This window comes from Lepisosteus platostomus, chromosome 2, assembly GCF_059453375.1.
Source record: "Lepisosteus platostomus isolate fLepPlt1 chromosome 2, fLepPlt1.hap1, whole genome shotgun sequence".
Classification (NCBI taxonomy): Eukaryota; Metazoa; Chordata; class Actinopteri; order Semionotiformes; family Lepisosteidae; genus Lepisosteus; species Lepisosteus platostomus.
In genome coordinates, this window is record NC_142612.1 from 73,422,658 (window position 1) to 73,440,978 (window position 18,321).

An 18,321-nucleotide genomic window follows, 5' to 3' on the forward strand; every position below is an offset into this window, starting at 1 on the left:
CTTCTTTCTATTGAAAGCTGAGTGGCCATTCTATAATTCATAATTGATATAAACTAACTAAAAAGAACTAAGCACCCAATGGGTATGCTTTTGTAATAAACATATATGAGGATTATTCAAATGTTTTTATGAAGTCAGACTCACAATCCCATGATGCAAAGTCAATCCAGTGTAAAACTGTCATTCCAAAGTGAGCAGTAAACATTATTAGAAAAGTCTCCTTCATTCTTGTTTTATTCACATTAAATATGCTAAGGGCAGCATTGTCCATACATTCGACTTCCTGCCATTTCAACAATTTCCAGTCACAAACTAGATAACTGATCAGGCAGATAACTTTTAATATTAGAAAAAAAGGAAAAGCAGCATCTTGTTAAAAAAAAGAAAAATATTTTTTCAGATCTCAGCCAGGTCTTTTACCTGGATAACAGCTTAAATAAAGAAGAAATCGTCTGGATAGATAAATAAACATTAGAAATCACACATACATTAAGAGTTTAAAAGGTACAAATTAAATTTTGTTTGAAATAAAAAAAGTGACTTAAGCTTTGAAAAGGTGATTAGTCTAAAAAGTTTCACTTTAGCAAAGAGCTCAATGACACATGGTCATGCAGAACTTCCAGGGAACTTGAAATTAAGTTGGAATTGCCATAATTTGTTTAGCCAGGCTTATGCTAAATTCAAACAAATACCAAATTATACTGTATTGGACCTAGCTAATACTTCACACTTGAAGACTCTTGCAATTGATTGGACCCTCATTTTTAAATAGAATGACTACTTAGCAATAGTACTCAAGTGCCTTGTAGAAGGCTACAGAGGGTGTGACAAGGCTCGATATTTAAGAAAGTAGACATCCCAAGGTTACTGTCTTTTCTGATCATGTAAACAACGTTCAAGGGGGGTTGGTGCATCTTTCTCCTGCATTAGTTCCTATACAGTTCTGTAGAGCTCTGCCCATATTGATTAAGAATAACAATATATTAAATAAAACTCAAGTGTCCACCACAGAGACGCATCTCTCAATGTAAACAATAGCTTCCGCTGTTTGCATTGATTTTGTCCAGCCAGGTCCAGAAGCGTTCCTCATTTACTGGTATTGTAAATAGTTTTTCAAAGACTGAGGAAGGGGTAGCGTTTCTATTTCATGCAGTCGATCTCTGCCAAGGGCTAGGCGAATTGATCTCCGGCACAAGTCCATTAGGGGAAGAGGCTCCGCTGGAAAGAGAAAAAGAGGAAAATTACTTTTGGGATTCTCCTTTGCCGTCAAATGTCAAATCTGAAGAGCAATTCTATGATTCTGCAACCAATCATGTCAATAACTAACATCTGTTTATTATCAGAAAGTCTTATTTGTAGTAGGGGCCATGGCAAAATGGATCCTACCCCAGAAGTGGTGCAAGGTGCAAGACAAGATTAAACCCTAAATGGAAGACCAGTCCGTTACAGGGCACAAGAGCAATTTAGAGACTCCAATTAACCTAGCCAGCATGTCTTAAAAACTTGGGAGAAAACCAATGTCCCCAGCAGAACCATGACTTTCACACACCGGCATATATATTCAGAATATAATTTAAATGCTCTTGTACCACAATGAACTAGACAAAATGAGTCATGCAGTGTTTGTTGTGACATTAGTTCTCATGAAAAGAAAAACTCTCCCATACCGTGAAACCTTCCCTTGTTCAAATGTGGCACAGAACTGCACATTTAAGAAAAGCCCTATAGTACAGACCTTTGTGTTTATCTAAGAAGCATGCAGTGGTGGACAAGACGTAGGGTAAAGGTGGACTTCTGAAACGAAAGAATACCTCCCTACTTGTGTCCGCTGTCCAAGATCTCCAGGGAATAATCTATTTGCACAAACACTTAACTGGCATTTGGTAACAAGCAGGTTGGAATAACTGGAACACAGACAGCAGTGAAAAAAGGCCTCATGTGTTTAGCCAAAAGAAAAGGCTCCTAACATTCTTTATAAAACAGTAATCAAAACAGACTGTGCAAAAAAGGGCCTTTTCAGTCCCTGCACTTGGCAGACAGTGGGCTAAACAGTAACACGTCCCTGTTCAAGGCATTTTCACAGGAAACCTGAGGTTTCCTTTCAGGCTCCAGTGCTAACCAGCAAAGAAAATTACACACAGTTGCTAGCACACTGCTGTAATGTATACAATATGGGTGCCAACATCTACAGTTGTCCCTGTTTTATAGGTCTTGCTTTCAAGCATTCCTAAACCATTAAGCAAAGGTAATTTCTAAGTTTTCTAATGCTTTCACCCTTGCCACATTTCCCAGAAAAGTACAATGAACATGATGTTCTTTTGTGTAACCTTAAAAGTTTTTTTCTGAATCAACCAGGGTTCAGATCTCATGAAGCAGAGATCTGGTTCACAGGCCAGCTTACACTACTGTAACCAAACTTGCCAGAGACATTTTAACATTAACACTGATAATGTTGGCATATTTCAACAGTGAAGTGCAATAACAGTAAAGATCAGTCATAATGTTGTGTGAGCTATTCAATCTCTGCTGTGTTCATATGTTTGTAAGATGTACTCCTTATGCGATTTTCATACTTAACTGATTGTGCAGTCTGTTCACATTAATCGTTATATTATCTAATTGTAATGTTAATTATAAAGAAGTTCAGTGTGGGTTATTTTTTTCCCCGATGTCAAATACATTCTGACCCGAGGTATGAATAAAAAAAAAGTTAGGGTTTTTAATGATACATTCTAAAGTTAATTCCCCCACATTAGAAAATACTAATATAACACCACCAAACAGAAACAATAACAAAGGGGCCATCAACACTCAAGCATTGCTATTCTGTCATTAGTGGGATTTAGCAGGATCAGAACGAGAATGCCTATGCTGTTACGGTCATCACTATTACAACTAAAGCTCTTTGGAAGACAGACATTTGCCATCTTCTGAAATAAAGACAGATGTATTGTGGAATATAAATCATTACTGCAATATTAATGTGGCAACTATAAGGCCCAAGGGGTCTTGATCACTGAAGCGACAGCTGAAATAGGCCTGCAAAAACAGAGAGCATAACTAAAAGCGCTGAGACTCAAAATTTAACAGACTAAAGCAACGCTTTGCATGCCTGACTAATGTCCCACAAAAGAAGCCTTTGTATCTCAATAAAAAAAAATGTACATTCTGATTCATACAGCTTTTGCTCCAAATATTATCATGTTGTCTGGGACTGTATGCTTTTCAAATCCTAGATTCAAGGATTGAGAAAACTAAAGATGACCACAGAGCACCCAGGAGTGCAAGGATGGACAGGAAGCACATTACTGCTCTCCCCTGGACAGGATGACATCACAGGGTCATGAAGAAAAGGGACAATTTTGAACTGGCAATCAAACCCAGACTGCGAGACATGTGGAACCGGACTACCCAAACCCCACACAAACAGAGAAAACATGCAGATTCTCAAAACAGACCCAAGGCTGGAAACAAACCTCAGACCCTCAAACTCTGTCATGCCACCGTGCCATTTAAGACAAGTGTGGGGGGGGGGGGGACACCACCTTGTTGGTTATGCAGGCAGTTGGAAAGCAGATAATTGCCTGAACTAATCTCCTGGGAAAATGGAAAATGAACAGAGAGGACTGCGTATGGGAAGGCACAGAAAGAAAGAGGGCATTCTTTGGTAATGGGAGACCTTGACATCACAGGTCAAGACCTCTCCCATTATGAAGGAAACCTCAAGATTCCCCACCAGCATAGCCCACCCACGCAACATTGCATTTGATTTTTTAGGTGTTTTGCAGACACAAACAAAAATAGTAAAATAAGGATAAAAAAGAAAATCAGGTAATTACGTTTTTTTTAATTTAACCTTTAACGGTTGTTAAACACACAGAAAACAGCAGTCACAGCTCCATACTACTGCATGACAAAGCACTTGATGTGATGGTGCCACAGTAACAGACCTAGCCCAGCACAACATCACTGAGGTGTTACTAATACAGCAGCAGAAGGTAAAGGTTATTTATATAAATGAAGTCTACATATAATAATGCTCTCCATTGTGGTGCCAGATGCAAGATCAAGAAAAAAAGCATTTAACTCATCACCAACTGTAAACATTTTAGCAGCTTCACTTGATAATTTCCTCACATATGCTAGCATTTTTCATATAAACAATCTGGCTTATATGAAACTATTTATAAAGCTCACTGTTCTCATTACTGGTCTGAGGAGAAATAGCAAAATGCTAGAATCAAGAATAGAGTTATTTCTGGCATCTATAGTTCTTTGGTTTTTTTCTTGCAAAAGAAGTCTCCAAAGAGTAACAGATGGCAAAAGTCTTGCACAGCTCTAGTGAGTCCAAACTGATAAGAGCCACGTTGTGCCACCTGCAATTATTGGAATGGACAGATGACAGGCAGCTTAAATAATAGATGACACCATCCTTTCATAAGCAATAAAACAAAGAAAAACAGTTTCTAAAATTACATTTGTGATAACCATCTGTTTCAGCTCCATTTACATGGAAGAGCAATAATGAGGCCGGTTATTGTCATACTGGTGCGAAGCCCTCTGTCCAGCTTTGCTGAGGAACAAGTTGTTTTCAAAGCTATGCTCAGCTTTCTTCACTATGTTGTTAATGAGACAGAACCAAGGTAAATGCCTCCTCATCTAAGAAAACATCAAATCTGTTCTAAAAAAGGGTCTTTACATGCGTTTGCAGAATCAGCAAGACCTTTTTAAAACAGAATTCAGAGAATGTACTAAATAGCGTATGCAATACAGGGAACATATTTCTGCAATGTTGCATACACATTTTAACACACCTGAACATACTCTGAAGCCTTTATTGTATAGTCCCTCGGACAGGAAGACACCAGGCTGACGCATTTAGAGCAGTGAGGGTCAGAATAAATTCTCAATTTTTTCCTTTTAACCTTTTCATTGAAAAACAATGTACACAGAAAAAAAAATTAGAAAAACATTTGTAAAACTAAAACACTTCATAAAAGAGAATGATGCAGCTACAGGTTGGGTTTCATAACCAAGTGTCGCCATCTTTTTACATGCCAAGTGTACAAATGTTTCAGCAGAAATTTATTTTTCTTCTATTGGCTTTGTTCTTGCAACCCATTAATTGCAGTTTACCGTACCTACACTAGACATTACTGAATTATCTGCATCTTTTTACATTAATTCCAGTACTCTTACTCCAGAAAGACAAATGTGGCTTCCAATCCTTAAACTAGCTTTACACCTTCCCCCAGCTTTCAAAAGACTGACATTCGTTTCAAGATTTTGATTTTCACACTTCCCCTGGAATTCTTCTCCTAGATTTCCATTTCTTTGGACACTTTCTCACAATCCGTTTTCTTTTGTTTTTCCTCTCTCACCGTTAGTGTGGAATTAACCTCAGTACTTGTTCCTTGGCAGCTCCTATGCTGACACAGCTCCCCACTCAAAATTAAAAATAACCATTTCTGTGGTAATTGCAAAATGTAAACATTTATAATCCAGTTGAAAATCACTGCTTATTCAGACAGATTAATAATTCTTAGAAGTCGCCTTCACATTAGAAGCAAATAATTGGAAAAAATGCTGTAAATCAGTAGAATTAGAAGCAGTGTTCATTGGGGTAACAAAAAGCAGTCATGTTCTGCAGCAATATTCAGACAGAAAAGGATATATACAGCTATTTTCATAAATATATAGATAAAAAAGGAACATCCTTAAACCCAGGTTATATTTGATGCAACCAGTATAGTAAGGTAAATGCTTTATTTTTAATTTTACTGAACATTAAGGTTACAAACTGACAACTTACAAAGCACTGCAGAATTGGGACTATTGATTTCTCTCTCCTGTCCTCAAAGCTTGCAGATGAAAGAATAGCATATTGGACAAGGCACTGAACAACAAAAGGACATGTAATCCTCAATCATTTCTCTGAAGTGCTTTATCTTTCTCAAAATGGATGTCCCACAGGCTGGCTGTGCTCCCTTTAAAAATTATACATTTGGATGGACTTGGTTTTTCTCATCATTGGGGTGAATCTGAGAAAAAAAAATCTTTGATCTAATATTTGAAGAGGAGATCAAATCAGCTTTAAAAAAAAGGTAGAAAGAGGTACTGCATTATGAATTCATCTATCCTGCTTAACACTGCTTGAAAACCATGTAAGGGATAGTAGCACATGAAGGAGCTTCAAAAGTCAGCGTACAGGACCCAGTTTTAAAGACTTATTGAATAAACCTTTTTCCCCCAGTAAAACAGAAATCATGGAGTATTGGCTGAATAGAAAACTATGCTGCTAAAATAGCACAAAATCTGTGACACCAAGCCTCTTAAGTTTCTTGAGTTTAAATGGGCTGAACAAAAGAAGCTATCACATACAAGTCAAAAGCCTTAAAACATAAGATGGTTCAGGCACCTAAGTCACGAACATGAACTAATAGGTTAAGGGCTGCGGCACAAGGCTACAATTTGAAAATTGACCAGAGTAGTTCAGATTGCATTTACAACCCTCCCCTTTTCAAATTTCAAGCCCACCATCTCCACATTTCACGCCATTTTTAAAAATGGCAACTCAGAACTCGGGTGAGAAATTCCAGTTTCAAATGTCAGGGACATTTTCAGACAAAAATAAATTTCTTAACATGACTACATAGCATACCCAAGTGTTGCCCTTAGTGTTTTAGTGATTGGACACAGTGTGACACAGAGCACTACTCCCCATATAAAAATACTGCACTAAGCTTTGCAAAACAGCTTCATTTAATATTACAGACCTTTCTGATTATCACAAATTCAACCCACACTGAAGTAATGCTTGAAGTCGGAAGATGGCTTAGAATACATAGAATTACAGTTTTGAAGACAAATCAAAGATTATGATGTACCCCAATCTAGCACAGCATACACCCTCTGTGTTGTATTTCAAGTACTCTAAATTCAAGTTATACAAAACATGTCTAGCAAGCACTGTGGCTTCATTAAGTAATGAAAAAGAATGACTGGAAGTTATTTCATGTTTTTTTAGAATGTTTTTTTTGTGTGGGCACTTCAGAATTTTCCCTGATATGGTTTGGTCTAAAAGGGATTGCTTCAATTATTTTAGCTCATAATCTAGTATCTTGCTGCTTTGTGGATTACTAATGATTGAAATGCCCTCCATTAAAATGTTATCTTTGTAGAACACTTGTTTAATTACATTCTTGTCCACACCAGTGTTTGTGTTTGCTCTACACGCACTGGCAAATCCAGGAGGTGATCCTCACACAAGTCTCTTTGGAGCACCTACCGTATATGCATAAATTAGAAATTACTAGAGTACAAAATGTGATTTTCGGGCATATCACCTTGTACCACTACAACGAGGGAAGGATTTACATAAAGGGCTGTTTATGAGCAACAAATTTAACAGTTACTGTCACCTTGTGCTCTGCCATTCATCTTCTCATGCACTCCAAGGTATTGCATGTGTGCTTAATTCATCAGAGCACATGAGGAGATTGAATCTAGCTTTGGCTGAACATCTTCTGCTTTCTCAGCAGTCTACGAAATCTCCTGCCACAGAAATATTTCCACTCCACTCTTCAACAGTCAGAAAAGAATGTTTTTAAAAAATACAAACACGTGTTTTTAATATTAAGATACATTTATTTTTCTATTTGCTTATTTTAGTGTAACCTATTCACATTGTATGTAGAAGGCTTCTTATGTTGCACCTTACGAAAGAACAGTATTTTTCAAGCAACTCTATCCTAGACTGAAGGATTGAGAAAGTAGATGCAATTCTCTTAAACATGTTCAGATTATACTACAGAATTTACACACAGAAAGTGGATATTACTAGTAGTGTTTATTACTACTTGAGCATTATTCTGTTTGTGCTATTATTTTACTATATTTCGAGGGCATAAGGGAATGCATCATCTGACTATAGATGGACTAGGATGAATTACAAGGTTTCAAGTGCAAATTTTAACAATATGCTTTCCTATGTCCCATTATCATTAGTCTTGTCAATTTGTAGACTTGAAATAAGTCAATTTATTGCACCACAAAATTATAGACTTCCCATACACTAAAAGCATGCTAAAACAGTCCACAGCACAGCATAAATGTCAGTGGCTAAGACGGGTGACTTATACAATATATAACCTGGCTCACTTATAATCACACTTGTTATTTCAGAAGGAAACCAGGGTCACAGAGGCAGCCAGCCAAAACCTACTAATGCAATCTTTTACAGCACTTGATTCACACTATGAGTACCGGTTTTTTGCTCCACAGACACTGAAAGCATGGTGGTGATGAATTAGCACTGACTCATCATCCAAGACTACAGATCGAGTCCTTTCAAGTTACAGGAAAAAAAAAACACGCCATACTGTATCAACAAGAAAAAGAGCAAAATACAAACAAAGAAATCAAATTTCATTCATTGTCTGACATTGTGTTTTCTTCCAATTCTCAGAAAATACCTATCCCAGAAGACAAAAATGAAAAAAGAAATTCTGGGAATACCAATTTAAAATCACTTTACTAGAAGGTGGAGAAATAAGTTTACTGGAGAAAAGAAGGCCAATATGGGAATGAAAAAAGATCACAAGGTCCATAAAAAAATCACAGTTCATGTACATTGGTAAGGAAAGGGTGAAGGGATCCAGAGACAGACACTCCGTGCGCACAATGTGGGACAAACCTCTGAACCACAATGCACTGGTTCAGACATCTATCATTTAACAATTTCAGCCTTTTTGAAACAAAATTTAAGCATTCTTAGCTATATCCTCCCAGATCTACAATGAAGTATAGATTACAAAGATTCAGATTTTACTAACAAAGACAATATACGGTATTAATAAATGTAGAACCACCTTTAAAATTGCAACATTTCAATGGCTAAGGGTGACTCAATTACAAATGACAGTATATTGCAAAATTTGCAGATATACTTCAAACAGGGAAACAGAAAGATTCAGTAACAGTTCTAGACAACATTTAGACTTTCCTGTGGCCTTTACATCAGATTTCAAGTCAGAAACTACTACATCACAACAGAAGGGATTGACTAAATTTCTGATGCTCATTAATCATGAAACTTGTATAGTTTAGTTCTTTGAAATGAAACATTTGATCAAGCCAAAAAGTCATTCATAACAAAATACTTTCATTCTTTATGCTTAGATACAGCGTAGAAGAACAATATCACATTATTCAGTAATGGTGTAAGCTGTAAAATGAGAAATATTTTACACTTTTGTAGGTAAGTATAGTCTTCACTCATTAACTGTAATATGTGGCACTTAACGAAAAAAAAGTCAAAACTTCAACAGGACCATATTTTTTACTACAGTTTACTTTTATGACTACAAACGTATTTCGTTTCCCAAACTGACTTGTCCAAAAAATGTTATTTTGTGTAGGAGCCAGGGATTTTAAAATGTGCTGGAGTGTGCCGGAATGTGCAGGCAGTTTGCTGGGATGTTTTAACTGTTATGACTGGAGTTAATGAAGCCTCACTCAAATTAGTATCCAAATACTATAGAAGGGATGGGAAACTAGGAGGTAGAGGGAAAAAAACAGGCTACTTTCACTCTAGCCCTTCATTCACAGAACAAGACTAATGTCAGGGCATGCGGTAACAAAACTTGAAATGCAGCTGAAAGCTATACCTGATTTAGATAGACTAAGGCTAACTAGATTCTTAAGTACAATAACATGTTTTTATACAAACAGGGAAGACTTTCCAGTTATAACTGGAGTAAACGAATTCAGCACACTTTGCCTTGGATTAGAGTGCACATAATACTAACCTTCAACATTTTAAATCAGATGGCTATAGACTTTGAAATAACCACTTTGTATCCTTACAACTATTAACTTGGCAATCATTCAAACCCCTCATTTATTATCACATTAACTCATTATGCAGTAATTCTTATTCACAACTACTTAGCGGGAAAGAAAAGTGCAGAAGAAAAAGCAAACCCGACACGGAACACGGATCCATCTAGCCGCTTAATCCAACACAAGGCCATGAGGGAGCCAGAGTCCATCCCAGCAAACAACAAGCACAAGCAGGATACACCCTAGACAGTGCATCACAGGGCGCACAGAGATGCACACTCTCACAAGAGCTGATCTTCTCAGAAGCCAGTTAACCTACCACTATGTCTCCTGTAGGAAACTTACACGTACCCAGGGAAAAACTTGCAACCTCCACGCAGACAGGGCCCCAAGTCCAAACCATGGTGCCGCCATCGGGGTTAACCATCAGGCTATCCACCACTCCACTATGCTGCCCATGGAGCATACAGTGTGTAAAAAATATAATTGTCGACTGCCTTTATTTATCTGAGATACAAAAATCTCTTCTTCCATGAGAAAGCCTTTGCAGGCTCACCTCCAATTGAGGTATATTACTAGTTTCTTCTCTCATCCTACAGACGAGCAATTTAAAGGATCAATAAAATGGGTCTATGCATCATGGCTTCAAGGCAAAGATATAATCATTAACCCATATTAGGAGGAGTTGAAGACCCACCAGAGTTCAATATAAAAGGAGGGAGAATATTGTCCCCACAGGGGATGGTGAGGCTTTTCTCAGAGTCAGCGTCTCTGCAGCTTAATGAGAGAGAAAGAGAGCTTTTAACGCACCACCAAATAATTCATAAGAAAATGAAATGGCTGCAAAACAGTGGGTAGGATAACATTTTACACAGAGTGGTTCGTAACGTCTGAAATAAAATATTGTTTTTTTTAATTGATATTATTTCTGGAATATAAGCTCCAGACATAACGGAAAGAGCTAATGTTTCAATCCTTTAATAGACTTTGTTGAAGCCACCCACCATAACAGTGTTTTCATTGTTAATCAGTTCAATTAAATAATTCTACACTGGAAGCCCTGGCCAGCTGAAAAGCCCTTCTTTTTCAGAAGGGGTATAAGAGAATTTAGTCTGAACAAAGATCATCCACTTAAGCACATTAATGTCAAATTGAAAGCATAGAAAGGCTTTTGTGTATTGAGGTACTTTTTTGGCAACTGGCTTTTTTACATACCAACATTTGCACTTTAGCACATATTTCTGTAGACCTACTAGCCTCTAGTGCAATAATTCAGTTATGGTATTCAGCGAAAAGCCGGAATCCTGTTCATTCAGGTTAAGATCTGAACCTGTGATTATGACACAGAAGACGTATCATTTTATTCATCTGCAATTGGCAAAAGTACTAAGGCTAGTTTTAGTTTGTCTACCAGTGCTTCACAAAGCTTAAAGGAAGACCAGGTGATCAAGTTAAGCTCTTCTTTTTCCATAACCTTTCACTTTCTGTTTGAGAGCTGAACAAATGAGGAAAGGTGATTCTTTACTTTGCAAACCTCCTTGACAAGGAGCAGGCAATTTGCAGATTCTGTGGGTGATTGTTAACTTGTTTCGAGCAAAAGGTCATCCCCATCTTGCACTGTACAGAGGCATACATAAATCCTTCACATTTGAAAGCAAGGTCAAAAGCTTTTAACAGCAAGTGTAGATGGCAGGTATATTGAAATACAATTTTGGACTGGCTTTCATTACAATGTTCTTACAATTGACCAGCTCTCCTGTGTGGGCTGGGCCTCAGACCTCTAAAGAAAGCTGTATGGCTGTGGTACATGATAGAACACTAGGTGGCGCCTTCCCCACCAGACCCATTTCTCCACAAATCAATAACCCAGTACAGCGATCATGGGATATGGTGCTCTAGTAGGTAACTGTGAAGAAATATTAAACTAAGGGCCCTGACCAATTGGTCAAGTTAAACTCTGCTCTGGGCTTGTAAGATCTGCAGCCAAAACCTCCCCCTTCATTAAACTGACAATTTCTCTTACTTCTCCACTTCATCTGCTGTGTATGGGGGATGTCGACAAATAATGTCTGCTGCACTTTAGCGGCAGATGAAGTAGACGTCCCTTCCTTTTGGAGCTTCGGATCTTTTTACATGACTTATTACCAGAGTCGCTACAAACAGGACATGGCTGATTACTAAAGCGAAACAAAATGGTTTCCATGAATTGGTTTCTAGTAATTAATTTAGAAAATCTATTTTAAACCCTTTATTATTTCCATGACGATGATATTACTTGTACAGAAACTCAATATCCATTGTATTAAAGAAAACGGGGTAAGTTGGTCATTGACTGAACATTTTACAGTACGTAATTCCTGCTTTGTTTTATCCAGTTCCCATGGTATTGTCTGCTTTTTAGACCCTTTAACTAGGTATCATTTTCAAGATGGAAAATATCTAGCATTTTATCAAGTATAGGCAAAATAGGAAAAAAAACTGTTCAATTGATTCATTATATTCTCAGAAAATATTCTATTTTCTTTCCACAAACATGAGTATCGGTAAACTTGCAAGACCTAAGCTCCATAATAACACTGCCCTCCTTTAACTGGAATTTCTATTTCCGACTGCAGGTAGGATTCACAAATTGATGGATTACTCTTCTGATACCCCAGACCTGCCACACTGTCGTTGCTTTCCAAGCGACACCTTTCTTTCCAGCAGCCTGGAGCGATTCAGAAGCAAACCTGTGATCTGACCAGGCTCATGACCCGACACCTTCAGCTTCCTGCAGTTCATGGTAACCTGTTCCTCACCTTGCCTTTCTCCACACAACAAGAGACACAGAGCGACACATCAGAACCACACTGGTGGTGCTGCATCAATCAAACAATTGCTTCTCTTATTTTTACCATGTTTATCTTAAATCTGAAAAGACTTTTAAAGTTTTACATGTTCATCTTTTTTATAAGAGGAAGCTTCAAACCACAATTTGTTTTAAAAAATTGAACTTCAGGTTTTCAGAGAGATCAGGCTAAAATCCAAAAATAAAACAGGCAGTGAAAACTGGGTTTTCAAATATTAATGGCACTGTGGGAAAAGGTGATGGATGATCCTGTCACCTTAAAAGAGTTTTATCATGAAATTAACTTTGCCTGCTTTGAGAACTACAACACTGCTCAATGCCTAAAACTGTGTATGCGGTTGTATTCTAAAACATCCAGTGAGCCATTATCCCTTCAAATACGCGAGAGGTCATTTCAAATGGATGGACTATTTTTAGATCCGCTAATCACTTTAAATTAAAGCAAGAAGTTGAAATATCTTTTTACCTGATTTCTGATGGAAGAGAGCAATCCTTAAACTTAATTTACACAGGAATCACAGCCTTTGATGATTTCTTAATCTCTTAGTGTCCTAAATCCATGATTGTAAATTTCTATTAATAACTACCAATGACCTCATGTAGTCTATCCCTTGGTTACCATTAACAAGAACCCTCCCAGAAAAGACAGATAAATGGTCATGTACCACAATACTGTAAATATCCATATGGTGATACCACAAGACGCATATATAGATGGGGAATGGGTAAAGAGATTTCTGAATTTCTGAACTTAAATAGGGCAAATGAAGTGAATTTTGCCTGAATAAACAGTGTGCTCTAAATCTCTTATGCTTTTGAAAGGCTCCTAATTAAAGAAAAGCAAAACACTTCAGTTTTACATCACCATACCAATGAACTGAAAGAAAAAACAGATTGATGAGATCTTTGCAATTACAGCAAGTTCTTCAAAGCACAGCAAGAAGAATTGTTTCCGGTACCATCAAACATTTTCCAGGAAAGATTCTTTTATAAAGCATCCCAACCAAACTTCCTTTTTCGTACCGTTCAGTAGGGTCCACTGACTAAGAAAGACAGGGGCCAACAGACATGGGACAAGGTTTACAACTTTGCTTCTTATTCCACACAACACAATCTGGACAGGTGATGAAATCTTCTCCTAACTTGGATCTCTTGATTATACAGTTAATCATGGTAAAGACCAAGTCAGGTTTTTCCCACTCACAAAAAAAGCTAAAAAATAGTTAAGTGTTATTTGTCACTCTGCTAAATGTAAACAGATCATGTGTGTTAAAATACTGTGGAAATTTATTTGGCCAAAATCAGAAATTTTCCTACAAGAATCTTCTTGCAATCTTTTGGTCCTTGATGCATCAAAATGTAATACATTGTGAATTAAGAACAAAATCGTGAACTTTGTGACTGTACTGTACTGTATGGTTGCCATGTTGCGGCAAACTGCTAGTCTCATCGCGGGCAAGAGCGAGAGTTCACGTGAATTTGCCCTTTCTGCTCACTAGTCACTGTAATGACTAACGCAATTTGCTCGTACACTGCATAAGCACAGGTTGTGCAGCAGTCATTTCACCGCAGAAATGTTCCAATGCGATAAGTTTATAGTTAACAAGCAAGGATTTTTGGATTACAAAAAGATGTATTCGCAAGCCTCAGCGAAGGTTTGGTTGCCTCGTACTAAATCGCAGAACATGACGCTGTGCATACCTGGAAATTTAATCTAGTTGGTGATGTTAATTGGAGATATACACGGTAACGTACGTTTTAGTTTCATTGGTTTGAAATGCAATCAATACTGATTTTTTCTAACCCTGAAACATAAAAATAGTGTTGCAATTACCCTTTAATATGCTTTATTCACAGGACCACAGGTATTTGCTGTTAACCGGTTTATAATCCACACAGGAAATAATCCAAAAGCCTTTCAAGGAGCCCTTCAAAGACTATGCTTGAGGCTCATAAATTAATATAAAATCTATTTGAAATTTTGTGAGCAAAGGAGGTTATAACATTCTAAGAGGTGATGAAGTGGAACATTTTAATCCCAGAATCATAAATCGTATGTTAAGAAAGTTTTTAATTATATTTTATCTGTTGTCACCTGGAAATGAATATACTGTATGGTATGTTCACTGAAAAGGAAAAGGAATTGAAGGTTGAGATTAAAATGTATAATGTATTCAGTCTCTTTTCTCACATATCCAGCCAGATAATGAAAGTTTTCATACATACGTAATTTTTCACAATTCCATACATAAGGTTAGTCATTTCATGAAATCATCCACACTTCTCCCGCTCCTTTAATTAAAGATTAAGGTCAGTAAATGGAGGGCGCAGGAGAGTCATAATTGAGAAGACCTTATGACACTCCTAGTGTGTCACTCTGCTAAATAATGCATTCGTACAAATTAAAGAATAAAAACAGTGAATACCAAATTAGCAGAGTGACCAGAAAATGTTCCATCTGAGATTTTATTGGTTTTATTTTTCAAGGCAGCTACAAACATGGTAATAAAATAGCAGCTACTGAAACAATCAACACACAACGGGGAAAAAAGATTACACATCTAATAACGGCACTTTTAAAAGCAGAACAATACTGGTAATTAACATACAGCCCAGCCAACTAAGACTGCAAAGTGCACAGAATTCTGTAAATAATGCTGCTTACTTGTGTTCAACTTCTCTTGATGTAGCCAAGGTTACAACTACCACAATTTGTTGTAACAAGAACACTGCATATCCACATTTCACAATCAATCACATGCTACATTATCTAGATTTTATAAGATAACAAAAAAAAAAATTCCCAATTTATATAAAACAAAAAGCATAAAAAAAATCTCTTAATGCTATATTGTCTTATTTATCTACACATTTTTCAGGTCTGGAAATGACAACATGCCTGCTGTGAAGTACACATGGGTTATGGCAAGGACATGCTTTCATTGTTTAATGTAATTTTTTGTAAAAAGGATGTTTTTGAGGAAACTCGGTACTCATTTTGAAAATGATAAAGGTTCTTGAAAAGAAAAATCTTTTCGTGTCAGGAAGTTAACACGGAATCAATTCATCTTTTGTCTTGGGTACCAATGAAAATTGCAATCTAAAGATTGTAAAATTGATTTGACTTTAGATATCAGCATTCATACCGCAGCATATGACTTTGTAAAGCATTGAATCTAAATATGGATATTAGTAAAATTTGTAATTTACAGGCAGGTCAACACATTGGCTGCCAGATTTTAGCACTCACTATCATTCTAAAATAAGCACTTTCTCCAAGCTTGCAAAAACTTAACCACTTAAAACAATTCAGAAACATTAAATCTAAAATAGCAGAAAAGAAAACTCAAAATTTAAGGCTAGAAAAAATAAGTTAGGTACATCTTGACTGTTATAATATTGTTTTTGTTTTCAAGCAGCCAGAGGGACAGGTCTATTCCAAAACACCCAGTAAAAACCCTAACCCTCGCAAATATTTTAAAAACAAACAAAATGGGAGCTTTAGCCAGAAATGAAGATGAAAACCACAGGATTTAGAACACACTTCTCTGGATTCCGTGTCAAAGTTATTCGTTTTTTTCTGCCCTCGGTGTTAAGTCAAGAGTGTGCGATTGTGAAAAGCACAACATCAATATTTACCCATTAAATCACAAACTGACAGGCGTGCCTATTCAAGAATTATCCAAATAAGCCAATGAGTTACTAATGCGATGGGGAGCCTGAGGTGAAAATCCTGGCATTTTTTCAATGCCACCTTTCACCATCGCACAGCAGGTTTATTTATACACGCTGAACGCCAATATTCCTCTTGCAGATAGGGTCTACCCTTCATATGTCAGAACGACTGGAAATGAAAGTGCACCATCTGGAAGCATTTTTTTTTATTTCTAGCTTCCTGATATCTGATAGCCTGGTGAAACAGCAATCTTTGACCTCAGAGTTCAGCGGTAAAACCTGCCCAGGAAAATAAACACAGTCCAAGAGAAGGACAGCTGTTTGACTACTTCAGCATCTCAAATACCATTTTTTGGACCTTTTTTTAATCACAAGATTAAATTAAATGGGAGATTAGTAGTACTGGAGCTTGAATTGTGTTCCGTTTTTCCTACAGAGAGACAACAGGCCAATGCAAACTGCCCTGGAACAACCAGAGTTTTTGTACGCCAGTAACAAATCTTCAGCCCGATTTGCACAGTCCGTCAGCATGTTCCTGGATTTTGGTTCCATGTGCTACAAAATGATACATACTTCAAAAATGCATGACTTACTGTACATTTACACTAAAGAAAAAAAGGTGCACTTCTCTAACTAAATGTGCTACAAGGCTTAACATCAACATACATACAATACATCAATATGCACAGGACATATTGACAGATAAATATTCTTACAATGAAGAATTATGCTAAAATTAGATTATGAGTAAATGTTCTCCTGGTTATAATCTAACCCAAGTTTCCTTCCTCTGGAGAAGCTTAAATTTCAAGTTGCATAGTTAAATCATTGTAGAAGGGATGAGCTATCTGCCACATCTTAAAATTGTATACCAAAGCAGAAGGATAAAACATATCCATTTTCAATAACCACTTAGTCCAATACAGAGTAGCAAGGGACCTGGAGTCTAACACGGCAAACAATAAGTGCAAGGCAGAATTCACTCTGGACAGGGTTCAAGTCCATCACAGTGCATCCTCTATAGGGTTTGATTAATATCTTATTTTTTACCTGTTAAAAAATAAGCCAGGTATCATAAGTTCTATCAACTGATATAGCTCTAACATCTAAATTAACCTTGAATGACAAAATGCATATACTGAAAATAAACCTTTACAAGTTAATAAGGATTTCAGTAAATGACTATCCTTTTCATATTGGTTTCAGCTACTCACAGTGATATCCATTAAGGTAGATTATGGATGTATTCAAGAAACAAATAGACTGAAGCATGCATCAACATAACTTAGTAGAGGATCTGTTAGCTAATACACTCAATTTATTCAAGTTTCAGTTTAATAAGCCATTTCATTGTTTTACGCAAATTATTAGTACTTGAATAATCCACAATGAAAGTCGATGACTACAGTGTCTAGTATTCCCACAAGACTCCACACAATAATTAAAGGTATCACTAACAGTTTTTGTCCATTGTGTAGTCATAACAGAAAACATTTACATTTAAAAAGACAACGAATGAATCAAATAGGGCTTCCAACTTTACAAAACACTACTGTATCTTCTACTGGTTTATTTCACATTAAATCTTCTGTTTAGGTAAGGTCTATGGAACTAAAGAAGCAAAAATGAGCCTTTTCTTTAAATATTTTTGTAAGGTTTCAACTTACTGAAACCTCTAGAGCCAGACAACCACACATTCTGCAAGAAATCTTACATTAAAAGGCCACATTTTCAAAGGCGTAATTAAATCTCTTCAGCATTGTGTGGGTCCAGAAAATTCTTCGATTTTGTTAGGAAGCAAGTGAAGAAAAGAAAAACATTTACTTGAATTTTATTTTACAGTGAAAGCTTTTCAGTATTTCCATCAGATTTAAAGAAAATGTGCCCAGCCACCAGACTTGGAATTACAAGCACTGTATGCTGACTGTTAAATAAAACACATTCACAGACTCAGT

General features: G+C 36.8%; 1 protein-coding gene across 2 annotated transcripts in view; it reads right to left on the reverse strand.

Moving 5' to 3' along the window:
• Nucleotides 1-216: 216 nt before the first annotated feature.
• The window catches only part of LOC148677079 (SPRY domain-containing SOCS box protein 4-like), a 44,409-nt gene continuing 26,304 nt past the window's right edge, over nt 217-18,321 (reverse strand). For both annotated transcript variants that reach the window (XM_088617620.1, XM_088617628.1), the window contains exon 3: nt 217-1,218. In XM_088617620.1, the coding sequence (XP_088473746.1) occupies nt 1,091-1,218 (128 nt within the window). In that variant the 3' untranslated portion in view covers nt 217-1,090. The remainder of the gene's footprint in view (nt 1,219-18,321) is intronic.